Source organism: Ictalurus furcatus, chromosome 26, assembly GCF_023375685.1.
Source record: "Ictalurus furcatus strain D&B chromosome 26, Billie_1.0, whole genome shotgun sequence".
NCBI lineage: Eukaryota > Metazoa > Chordata > Actinopteri > Siluriformes > Ictaluridae > Ictalurus > Ictalurus furcatus.
In genome coordinates this window covers 20,371,162-20,384,356 of record NC_071280.1, presented here as the reverse complement: position 1 = coordinate 20,384,356, position 13,195 = coordinate 20,371,162, and the positions used below count along the sequence as shown (strand labels likewise).

At 43.9% G+C, this 13,195-nt stretch overlaps 1 protein-coding gene across 1 annotated transcript; it reads right to left on the bottom strand.

Annotated features, from left to right (window-relative positions):
- Nucleotides 1-1,974: 1,974 nt before the first annotated feature.
- On the bottom strand, nucleotides 1,975-12,702 carry zbtb45 (zinc finger and BTB domain containing 45). The gene is made up of 7 exons (XM_053615437.1): nucleotides 12,090-12,702; nucleotides 9,213-9,803; nucleotides 6,727-7,154; nucleotides 3,938-4,072; nucleotides 3,706-3,846; nucleotides 3,050-3,320; nucleotides 1,975-2,511 (listed from the first exon to the last, which is right to left on the bottom strand). The coding sequence occupies exons 2-7, from the start codon at nucleotides 9,793-9,795 to the stop codon at nucleotides 2,183-2,185; spliced, it is 1,887 nt and encodes a 628-aa protein (XP_053471412.1). The 5' UTR covers nucleotides 9,796-9,803; nucleotides 12,090-12,702; the 3' UTR covers nucleotides 1,975-2,182.
- Nucleotides 12,703-13,195: the final 493 nt, after the last annotated feature.

The following is a 13,195-nucleotide window of genomic DNA, read 5'->3' as shown; positions in this document are numbered from 1 at the left end:
GTGTGGTGATTCCAGGGTCAGTAGATAAAGAGAAGAGATGAAGAGCGTTGTATTTGTACAATAACGTGTAGGTGGTTGTAGGATGAAACACTGAATAGACACGAACGGGTTAATGACGTCTGTAATCACGGATACGGTGCGATAGAGATTTCTGTAATCATTCAGTAATGTATAAAATGTTTTTTTCTGATTGTTGCAGCCAAAAACGCAGGATTTTGCTGCGGCTTTTTTTCCAAAATTTGCGGCGTTTTTTGTGCTTTTTAGTGTAAAACTACTTGAACTGGCAGAATCCCAGTGGCAGGAAATAGTTATGCACGCTGTTTCGCAGTGGTGTTTGTTGGTAAACGAGAGCTTTTAGCTGTTCTCACGTTCGACACACGTGAATGGAAGAGGGCTTTGATTGAATGCGTGTTGTAATGACGTCACGTGACGTGTCTCTGCCCGAATCTGCGGTAGTTTTGAAAAATTGCAGCTCCTCCGAATATGGTAAAGCTGTACCTTTAACTTCTCCCACATCTTCAGGACAGAGGAGTTGAGACGGGAACACTAGCCTAAACATTACTCATATCAAATGGGGGAAGGGGTGGGGCTTCCCACACAACTGTCAATCATTCCAGATTCAGAGCAAGAAGAGAAAGCCTGTTTTTAGGTGTATTTACTGATAACTCATGGCAGCACACTCTGATGGGTTAGCATGGGCTGCGGTACACACCACTGCACTAAACAGCACATAGTCAGAGTTAACGAAAACTACACAGCATGATGGACTGAGACAGAAACAAAATAGCCGCTTCACTGAGGGTGCCAAAACTTTATCCAGCTAGCATGTAGTGCAGCCGGCGTATTATATTGTACACTGTTTAGCTCTGATGTTACCGAGTATCATACAGCTGATTATCAGAACATGCCCTATGTGTGTGTATATGTATGTATGTAGGTATGTATGTGTGTGTATATATATATGTGTGTGTGTGTGTATATATATGTATGTGTGTATGTGTGTGCATGTATATGTATGTATGTGTATTTGTGTGTATTTATGTGTATGTGTGTGTGTGTGTATGTGTGTGTATGTATGTATGTATGTGTGTGTGTGTGTATGTGTGTGTGTGTGTGTGTGTGTGTGTGTATGTGTGTGTGTACGTATGTATGTGTGTGTGTGCGTCCTGAATGAAAATCTGATTGTAAATCCTATTCATGTTGTTATTCTCTCTCACTCTCGGGGTGGACATGATACACACTCGATTTTAAAGCGCTCAGGCTTATCTTAGATTCATATAAACTACCCATATTTACCTAGATAACTTTATATTTATATATTTATTTATATTTGTAAAGATATGGCGTGTCTTTGAGACCACATATGATTTTTAAATGCTTTAAACCTGTTTCTCTCACAGATCCTGTCTGTTTCACTCACGTTAGCTTGCTAGCTAGAACTTCCTGTGACTACAGGGAACATTTATGCTAACATTACTCAACTAGCTAGCAGTGGTTAATGAATGTGTGAGTGTGACTTGAGGTTAGCTTATTTCAGCTAGCCAGTAGTTAGAAGTGAAGATTATGAATATTTAGAAATTTGAGTTAATTGACATTTAATATAAAGCCTGCCAGGTTAGCTTAGTAAAAGGTTAGCTAACTTTAATTCTAAAGATTATGAATGTTTAGGAATATCACTTCTCATAAATCCTGTCAGGTTTGTGCTAGCTAGATAAACATTAGCTAACTTTGTCTAGGAAGGCTATGAACATTTCTAAATATTACCTAAAATTCTTGTCAGATTAGCATGTATTAGCTAGCTAGGTTGAATTACACAGAAAATTCTTTAAAAATATGTCAAAGATGATGTCAGTTTAGCTCAAAGTTAGCATTGCATCATGTTAGCAAAGCTAGTTAGCATTGCATCAAAACTAAAGAAAATTAACATTTGAGTATCACTTTAAATTCCTCTCAGAAATCTTGTCATGTTAGCTGACGTCAGCTAGCTATGCCCTTATATGGACTTAAAGACACGCCCCCGGTGTGGTCTGTGAACTATTGAGTGAATATGTCAATTCTAAAGGTCTTAATAATAATAATAATAAATTATTATTATTATTATTATTACTATTATTATTATTGTGTAATTATTTAGATGGTAATGGTTATTAGTGGCGTCCACCCCGAGGTCTTAGTTTGGCCACTAGGGGGCGGGCCCGGTCCCACCAGCTCCGCCCATGGCTCCGTGGTTGGTCGGGGGTTTGATAGGCGGGGCTGGGTGCTGGTGCTGGAGGGCGTGGCGCTCTAGCAAGGTGCGGTGCGTGAAGGCACGGTTACACACGGTGCAGGAGAAGTTGCGCTCGACGCGGTGAGTGCGCATGTGCACGTTTAGCGAACTCTTCTGTGTGAAGCGTTTACTGCACACGCTACACTGGAACGCTCGCACACCTGTGTGCACTACCATGTGCTTCAACAGGTAATCACGCAGAGAGAAGGAACGCCAGCAGATACTGCACTGATGGGGCTTCTGACCTGCACGTGCACACACACACACACACACACACACACACACACACACACACACACACACACACACACACACATTGATATGTAACTTGAGTCTCATTCTTAGACTTATGAAACACGTGTTAGCAAGGTATATTAAGGAGTCGGCATGGCTTCTATTCAAATTCTGTCAGTCACAATAAGGAATTGGCCAGTGGGCATGGCCTCTATGTCTGGTCAAGTAAAAGAGGGAGTGATGTTTGTGCACTCTGTTTTCTGTCAGTCACAGGGAAGGGGTGTGGCCCATGTCCCATTAGTCCCAGGGAAAGAGGTGTGACTTATATTCACTCAGTCTCTGCAAAGGGGGTGTGGCCTATATTCTGTAAGTCCAAGTAAAGGGGGTGTGGCCTATGTTCTGTAAGTCCCAGTAAAGGGGGTGTGGCTTATATTATATAAGTCCTGGTCCCAAGCGCCACTGTATAATGTGTGTGTCTGTATTTGTGTGTGTGTAATGTGTGTGAGTGTATGTGTAATGGGTGTGTGTAATGTGTGTGTGTGTGTGTACCGGAGTGTATAAACATGTGCTTGCTGTAGTTCTTGCGTGATCGCAGTGATTTGCCGCAGTGGCTGCAGTCGAACGAAGTTTCTGATCCCTGAGCCGTAAAACTTGGACCTGCGACACATGCCGGGGCCGGGCCCGGAGGGGGAGGGGCCGGGGTCAGCGGGGGAGGGGGCGGTGCCTGCTGGCATGTCTCTGGCATGCTGTCCATTGTCATAGCTCCTCCCACATAGAAGGAGGACGGCTGTGATTCGCTGACAGGATACTGAAAGAGCATCTGGAGGAGCAACACACAAAATACTGTTAGCTAGTTAACTTGGTTTAGCGATCTAACATTAACCAAATGAAAAAAAAGCAGTGTAAAAGCAGCACATTCACAAGCAGTGGGAGTTAGTTACTGTCGGTTATTAATGTGGTTAACTTTACAGAAAACGTTTATTATAATTATTACATAATTGTTTCAAAAGACAAAGTTCACTAGCTTAAAATAACTGTGAGGCTGTAGCCAATCAGCACTGCTCAGGAGGTAAACTCCGCCCCCAAGCTGCTTCTGCTCCAGAGCAAGTATTTTTCTTTTGAGCCACAGTGCATGAGTTGGGGGCAGAGCTTGTTGTCCTGGTCATCTTATCTGCCATTTAAACACCTGTGTGTGTGTGTTAGACCTGATTGTTCATGTGCGAGGAGGTGGGTGGGGACATTGGTTTGTTGCCGCGGGAACGGGGGTTCGACACCAAAGCCTGAGACGCATCAGCCTGTGGCCAAAAACCTCCAGCATACACATTCTGCTCTTCATAAAACCCTGCCTGTAACACACACACACACACACACACACTCTGAGTTCTCTATTTTCATTTATTAATATGTTGTGTGTGTGTGCATGTGTGTGTGTGTTACCTGGCTGTAGGTTTGTGTGTGTGATTGTGTGTGTGGTGTGTGTGTTGTGTCCTGTCGCTCGTCCAGTTGGAACAGGTTTTCTCCTTCCTGCAGGTTCTCCTCATCCTTCACCACCACCTGTTCCGGCCCCATCACCTACACACACACACAAACAATTTATATATATTATTTATTTATTTATATATTTATATATATATATATATATATATATATATATATATATATATATATATACATACATACATACATACATACATACATACATACAGTATCTCACAAAAGTGAGTGCACCCCTCACATTTTTGTAAATATTTGATGATATCTTTTCATGTGACAACACTGAAGAAATGACACTGTGCTACAATGTAAAGTAGTGAGTGTACAGCTTGTGTAACAGTGTAAATTTGCTGTCCCCTCAAAATAACTCAACACACAGCCATTAATGTCTAAACCGCTGGCAACAAAAGTGAGTACACCCCTAAGTGAAGATGTCCAAATTGGGCCCAAAGTGTCAACATTTTGTGTGGCCACCATTATTTTCCAGCACTGCCTTAACCCTCTTGGGCATGGAGTTCACCAGAGCTTCACAGGTTCCACTGGAGTCCTCTTCCACTCCTCCATGACCACATCACGGAGCTGGTGGATGTTAGAGACCTTGTGCTCCTCCACCTTCCGTTTGAGGATGCCCCACAGATGCTCAATAGGGTTTAGGTCTGGAGACATGCTTGGCCAGTCCATCACCTTCACCCTCAGCTTCTTTAGCAAGGCAGTGGTCGTCTTGGAGGTGTGTTTGGGGTCGTTATCATGCTGGAATACTGCAGACTGATCATGCTCTGCTTCAGTATGTCACAGTACATGTTGGCATTCATGGTTCCCTCAATGAACTGTAGCTCCCCAGTGCTGGCAGCACTCATGCAGCCCCAGACCATGACACTCCCACCACCATGCTTGACTGTAGGCAAGACACACTTGTCTTTGTACTCCTCACCTGGTTGCCGCCACACACGCTTGACACCATCTGAACTAAATAAGTTTATCTTGGTCTCATCAGACCACAGGACATGGTTCCAGTAGTCCATGTCCTTAGTCTGCTTGTCTTCAGCAAACTGTTTGCGGTCTTTCTTGTGCATCATCTTTAGAAGAGTCTTCCTTCTGGGACGACAGCCATGCAGACCAATTTGATGCAGTGTGCGGCGTATGGTCTGAGCACTGACAGGCTGACCCCCCACCCCTTCAACCTCTGCAGCAATGCTGGCAGCACTCATACGTCTATTTCCCAAACACAGCCTCTGGATATGACGCTGAGCACGTGCACTCAACTTCTTTGGTGGACCATGGCGAGGCCTGTTCTGAGTGGAACCTGTCCTGTTAAACCGCTGTATGGTCTTGGCCTCCGTGCTGCAGCTCAGTATCAGGGTCTTGGCAATCTTCTTATAGCCTAGGCCATCTTTATGTAGAGCAACAATTCTTTTTTCAGATCCTCAGAGAGTTCTTTGCCATGAGGTGCCATGTTGAACTTCCAGTGACCAGTATGAGGGAGTGTGAGAGCGATGACACCAAATTTAACACACCTGCTCCCCATTCACACCTGAGACCTTGTAACACTAACGAGTCACATGACCCCGGGGAGGGAAAATGGCTAATTGAGCCCAATTTGGACATTTTCACTTAGGGGTGTACTCACTTTTGTTGCCAGCGGTTTAGACATTAATGTCTGTGTGTTGAGTTATTTTGAGGGGACAGCAAATTTACAGTTACATAAGCTGTACACTCACTACTTTACATTGTAGCAAAGTGTCATTTCTTCAGCGTTGTCACATGAAAAGATATAATAATCAAATATTTACAAAAATGTGAGGGGTGTACTCACTTTTGTGAGATACTATACATACACACATTATATACACACACATTTTAGATATATTATATATACACATTATATACACACACAAATATATATATATATACACACACACACAGAGTTACCATTAGAGTTACCATTACCATTAACCAGTTAGCATTAGCCTTATTATTATGTGTTGTTGGCCGTGTTGTTGGTGAGCTGCGCGTCAGTCCTGGATCTGAGTACTTGAGTCTGATGGCTTGGGGGAAGAAGGTGTAACCAGGGGCATAATAAGAGCAGTCTAATGTTTTAATAAGTTTTGAGATATATTTAAATTCGGATATGTAAGGATGGGGCAGTGGAGGCCTTGTGGCTGAGGAACAATGCTGTACTGTAATTTTACTCTTTCTTTCATTACCATTCATGACATCTGAATAATTTGAACAAATAATCTCTTTGTTTATTATAAGCCCGTGTTGTCTATTTTCCCCGCACATGAGTGGACATGATATGCTGCATAAGTTAACGTGGCTCCATGAAAGGCTCATAACGTGCTGATTAATAAAGCTAAAGTTAGACAGGAGACGAGTTACGGTATAAAGGCTTCATGGAGCCACATTAACTTGCGAAGAAAATAGGCAACACGGGCTTATATGCAACCTGAGGGGACTCCGACCCATCCCCTGCTCGCGGGAGAACCACTAAATGCGTTTCTCTTGATATGATGTAATAAAAAAAGAGGCGGTGCAACCACTAAAGCAGTCCGACTGGCGCATGATGACAGAAGAAAGGTTCCGCTGGTGTTCCTCTAAAGATAGAATATAGTCTAAATATCCAAAATTACTCAAAAACTTATCAACCATATTGTGGATTTTTTTTATCATGATGAATATCGAGATTGTTTTATCGCCCAGCCCTAGAGTGTGTGTGTGAGAGAGTGATTTACCTGTAACCTTAGTGGTTGTCTCTGTTTGCGGCTATGCCCCGCCCCTCTGTCTCTCTCTCCATCTCTCCCTCTGTCCTCCAGCTCCTCCCCCTCACTGAACCTGTCCATCCCCAAAGGCAGCTCCTCGGCCACGCCCACAAACCCTGCCCCGCTGCCACGGAGGCCATTCCTGCCCAATGGGGCAGGGTTGTTGATGGGGGCGTGGCCTGAATCCGCCCGGTTCTGGCTCTGGTTCTGCGCAGTGGTTCTCTCAGCATTCTGGCTCAGCATGTAACTCTGGATCTCCTGAGGACAGCTCACAGGCTTCAGAGAGGCCCCGCCCCCTGAAGCACCAAGCCCCTCCCCTCTGCACATCAGGTCACTGAGGGGGGGCATCATCCTGCCGACTCCGCCTGCTTCCAGAGAGGCCGCCTCCCCTTGCCCCGCCCCTATACCAAAGAGCAGGAGAGAGAATTAACATGAGTGATGAGTCTGTCTGTGTATTGCCTGTCTGTCTCTCTGTTACATGCTTGTTTGTGTGTGTTACCTGTGTGTGTGTGTGTGTGTGTTATCTGTCTGTCTATGTGTTACAGACAGTGTTGGGCAAGTTATTCAAAAAAACTAATCCACTACAGATTAGTAATTAAAAGTTATAATCTGATGACATTACTGATTACTGCATATAAAAATGACTCAGATTACTAATTACTTTACTTTCACGTTACTTTCACCCTACAAAAATACACTACAAACTGAAACTCAGTTCTTTCAGTAATTTTAGTGTCAGTGTACGACACGATCAGAAAACGTCGGATTTATAATAAAACCTTCCTCGGGTGAGCCATAAAATATTCTAACGAGGCTAGTTTGGTGTCGCTAGCTGACTAGCCGAGGGGAGGAACAGCTAAGCTATAACTGTACGTGTTTAGCTGCTACAGAGTCATGTAGAGTTCATTATCTTTCCTTCTGCTCTGCTCACATCATGTTCACGTGAACTGGAACTCATATAGACGTTTACACGCCTTGTTCTCCTGCTCAGCATCAGAGGATGATTCTGTTCAGTTTCAACTCCTTTAGTAGTTTAAATAAATAAAACCCGGCGTATATCCATTTCCCCCTCACACTGACTGTGAGCTAGTGTTCGGCAGAACTGAGAGACTGTCAGCCAATAAGACACGAGTATTTCCTGTAAACGCTGTCTGATTGTCTCGCCTCTGTTCACTGAAGATATAACATTACAACATTTCAGCAGTTTGTGCTGCAGTAGCTCGTATGTGGGATCGGATCAGATGGGCGAGACTTCGCTCCCTACGCACATCAATGAGCCTTGGGCGCCTATGACCCTGTCCCCGGTTCACCGGTTATCCTTCCTTGGACCACATTTCGGAGGATTTGTGGGGTTCTCCTAAAGGGGATCTCCTATGAGTGATAAAGGTTTAACTGCGCTTTAGTACTCAGTACTGCTTTGTAAAGGTGCGTTGAGTCAGTATCGTTAACGGTTCAGTATTGTAAGTGACACATGCACATATTCTGTATTCGACAGTGACGAACAGACGATCGCGGAACACGAACACGTCTTCTTTTAAAACATATTTTAGTGTTAGTGTTCTCTGACTCTGTGACTCTTGTGCCCGTTATTGTATTATATTCAGACCCTGGATCTCTCTCTCTCCCTCCCTCATATATATATATATATATATATATATATATATATATAAATATAAATAAAATAAGGAAAAAAGGACTCCAGTGGAACCTGTGAAGCTCTGGTGAACTCCATGCCCAAGAGGGTTAAGGCAGTGCTGGAAAATAATGGTGGCCACACAAAATATCGACACTTTGGGCCCCATTTGGACATTTTCACTTAGGGGTGTACTCACTTTTGTTGCCAGCGGTTTAGACATTAATGGCTGTGTGTTGAGTTATTTTGAGGGGACAGCAAATTTACACTGTTACACAAGCTGTACACTCACTACTTTACATTGTAGCACAGTGTCATTTCTTCAGTGTTGTCACATGAAAAGATATCATCAAATATTTACAAAAATGTGAGGGGTGTACTCACTTTTGTGACACACTTTATAGTCAGATATAACCCTGTTTAAATGATTTCAGTATGTATCAGTACTTTCTGTACATTTTCAGCACATTTTATTGATACGGTGATAAAACTGATAATCGTGATATGAAATTTTATCTCTATTCGGGTCTAAAGAAAAAATCTTCAGGTTAAAACGTGATTTATTTTAAAACGCATTTTACATCATATTGTTTTCTGAATAATAATTTTTTACTGCAGTTAAAATGTAAATGCCATTTTACTGATATCAGTAACTAATCAAATTTTATACATTTAAAATCGAACACGTTACGCTACCGCGTTATCAGAAAAACTCATTAATTACGGTAACGCGTTACACACACCTCCGATTACCCGTCTGTCTGTCTGTCTGTGTGCTACCCGTCTGTCTGTCTGTGTGCTACCCGTCTGTCTGTCTGTGTGCTACCTGTCTGCAGTCCCGCTTGATGTTGTGAGATGAAGTGTGCACTCGGCTGCTCTGTGCTTTCTGATGTGACTTCACCACACTCCTCCATGGAGTATCCAAACCCAGGCATGGCTCCTCCCACAGCCCCGCCCTCCTCGGTGCCCCGGCTCTTGGCAGCGGCGGCAGCAGCAGCGGCAGCAGCAGCGGCCCGTTTGTGGTTGGCGGAGGCGGAGATGATCTGTGTGCACTCGTCTATGACGCTCTTGATCTGTAGGATGCTGGCTGCGGTAAGCATGCGCAGGGCCTGCGAGCGCAGCAGCACCATGGAGCCGCTGTACAGGAAGTCCACCAGCTGCAGCACGGCGTCGGCCGGAACCAGGGGCGGAACACTGATCTCCGAGTGGCCCAGCAGCAGCTTGTCCTGGAAGAACGGGCTTCCGGCCGCCAGCACGCAGGCGTGAGCGCGTAGGGACGCGTCCTGGATCCGCACGGTCACGTCACAGAATACACCGTCACGCCGCTGAGACCGCAGAGACTCTAACACACACTCACTCGCATTCTGCAGACGGATGTAGTGCACCGAGTCGGAGCCACACGCCGCCATGACCACGCCTGACACACACACACACACAGACACACACACACACACTCGTTAAGGGATTAGGATGATCATTATGATTAAAGACAAATGAAACACGCAGCTCAGCTTCACTGTGTTTCAGGAACAGTTTTATAAACTAAGAGAAAGTCCTGATGTCCTAATGACATTTTTATTTAACTACAAATTGATTTATATTCTAAAAAACATATAGTACCACAACACATTTCTACAATAAACTGGTATTCTCAGGTCTAGTGATTGAGTCTAAAACCTTCCACTATTCCCCTGATGAAGTCCTGTGTTGAGGTGGAAGTGTGTTTTGGATCGTTGTCTTGCTGCATGATGAAGTTCCTCCTCATTCATTCGGACGCGTTTCTCTGTAAATCTGCAGACAGAATGTTCCTGTAAAGTTCTGAATTCATTCTGTTGCTACCATCATGAGTTCATCATCAATAAAGATCAGTGAGAATGTTCCACAAGCAGCCATGCAAGCCCAAGCCATGACGCTACCTCCACCATGTTTCACAGATGAGCTTGTATGTTCTGGATCATGAGCAGATCCTTTCTTTCTCCACACTCTGGGCTTTCCTTCACTTTGATAGAGGTTCCTCTTGGTTTCAGAACTTTTAAGAGGTGTGGGAAGTGGGGACATGTGAAGACAGGATCGATTGCCTTCCCCTGAATTTCAGCTCTGAATTACAGGATTTTATGAACATTAGAAAACTGAATCTCAATTTTTTGCATGTTTGCCTCACACCTCTGGGTTTGGGGGTTTAATTCCCATCTCCACCAGCTCACCTTCTTCCCATAGTGCATCCTGGTACCATCTCTTCCCCAGGTAAGCGACACGCGCACACACACACACACACACACACACCCGTCCACATGATGGAAAAGAAAACCTGATTCATCAGACCAGGCCACCTTCTTCCATTGCTCCATGGTCCAGTTCTGATGTTCACATGCCCGTTGTAGGAGATTTCGGTGGTGTACAGGGGGTCAGCACGGGCTCTCTGACCGCTCTGCAGCTACGCAGCTCCACACGCGGCAAACTGTGATGCTCTGTGTGTCCTGACTCCTTTCTATCAGAACCAGCATGATTACTTTGTACTAGAGTAGATCTTCTGTGGGATCGGACCACACGGAATAGCCTTCTCTCCTCACACACATCAATGAGCCTTGTACACCCAGGACCCTGTCACCGGTTCTCCTTCCTTGGAGCATTTTTGGTAGGTACTGACCCCTGCACACCAGCAACACCCCACAACACCTGCTGTTCTGGAGAAGCTCTGATCCAGACGTCTAGACATCACAATCTGGCCCGTGTCAAAGTCACTCAGATCCGTACACTTGCCCATTTCTCCTGCTTCCAACACGTCGACTTCCAGAACTGACCGTTCACCTGCCTAACAAATAAACCCCACCCCTTTACAGGTGCCACGGTAATGAGTCCATCAGCGTTATTCCCTTCACCCTTCACCTGTCAGTGGTGTTAATGTTCTGGCTGATCGGTGTGTACACTTCTGTATATCATTTATACTGACTTTTATCCTGAATATTAAAATATCTCTGATCTGAAATAAAACTAACCCGAGCTTTAAGGACTAAATTCTTATTAAATTTATACAAATGTGTGATTTTTAACTGAATATATTTAAATATTATGAATTCAATACAAAAAAAAAAATGCATATCTTACTTTTTGTGCACACACACGAAATATTATAAACACTAAATACAAACAAAAACAACACAAATAAAATTTTTATAAAAATGAAGACATATTAAACAAACAAATAAATAAACAAATTAATAAAAAAAACACAGCGCATGCAACATGTTCTTAACACAGACATGAACAGATGGAGAGAGAGAGAGACAGAGAGAGAGACAGAGAGACAGACAACAGAGAGACAGAGTGTGTGAGAGAGAGAAAGAGAGAGAGAGACAGACAGACAGACAGAGAAAGAGAGAGAGACAGTGAGAGAGAGAGAGACAGTGAGAGAGAGAGAGACAGAGAGAGAGACAGTGAGAGAGAGAGACAGAGAGAGAGACAGAGAGAGACAGTGAGAGAGAGACAGAGAGAGACAGACAGAGTGAGTGAGAGAGAAAGAGAGAGAGACAGAGAGAGACAGAGAGAGAGAGAGACAGAGAGAGAGACAGAGAGAGACAGTGAGAGAGAGACAGAGAGAGACAGTGAGAGAGAGACAGAGAGAGACAGACAGAGTGAGTGAGAGAGAAAGAGAGAGAGACAGAGAGAGACAGAGAGAAAGAGAGAGAGAGAGAAATCTTCTGACCTCTCACACAGAGGAAGCTGGAGATGTTCAGTGATGTTCCTGTTCTCAGTGTTAATGTTCCCGCAACGGCCTGTCAGCTTCTATATACATATACACACACCTAACATACACACTGACACACACACACCGAACACACACTGACACACACGCACACGCACACCTAACACACACTGACACACACACACACACACACACCTAACACACACTGACACACACTGACACACACCTAACACACACACACACCTAACACACACTGACACACACACACCTAACACACACTGACACTGCGCTGATCCTCATTACTCACGCGCATGATAAAGCGTGCGGGTTTATTAATGCGGGATTAAGCGCGAGACCCGCGCATAAACGCGCTTTATTCTCCTTATTACAGTCTTTATTTAGCGCTGACACAGCTGCAGCGGAAACTACGGCAACCAGAGAGAGACAAAACACTCACAGTTTAAAAAAAAAAAAAAAATCAGAGGCAAAATAAAAGTCCTCAAACCCCGCGACCTTTTTCAACACACAAACACCTGATAAACATAACTATGCGATTTTAAAGTGTACACACACACACACACACACACACACACACACATATGCAAATGTACTTAATATACAATGTGTGCATGTCAACAATTCAGTATCATGCAGTGTTTTATTACCTCACAGTGATTCAGTACCTCACGGTGATTCAGTAACTTATTGATTCAGTACCGCACAGTGATTCAGTAACTTATTGATTCAGTACCTCACAGTGATTCAGTACCTTACAGTGATTCAGTAACTTATTGATTCAGTACCTCACAGTGATTCAGTACCTTACAGTGATTCAGTAACTTATTGATTCAGTACCGCACAGTGATTCAGGACCTTACAGTGATTCAGTAACTTATTGATTCAGTACCTCACAGTGATTCAGGACCTTACAGTGATTCAGTAACTTATTGATTCAGTACCGCACAGTGATTCAGGACCTTACAGTGATTCAGTAACTTATTGATTCAGTACCTCACGGTGATTCAGTAACTTATTGATTCAGTACCTCACAGTGATTCAGTACCTTACAGTGATTCAGTAACTTATTGATTCAGTACCTCACAGTG

Bases quoted from the DNA above. Each gene is read 5' to 3' on its own strand.
- zbtb45 (XM_053615437.1), bottom strand. From the start codon at position 9,795: ATGGCGGCGTGTGGCTCCGACTCGGTGCACTACATCCGTCTGCAGAAT. The intron at 7,155-9,212 runs GTAGCACACAGA...TCTTTGGTATAG, and splicing joins TCAAGCGGGACTGCAGACAG to GGGCGGGGCAAGGGGAGGCG. The intron at 2,512-3,049 runs GTACACACACAC...GTGCACGTGCAG, and splicing joins GCACATGTTTATACACTCCG to GTCAGAAGCCCCATCAGTGC.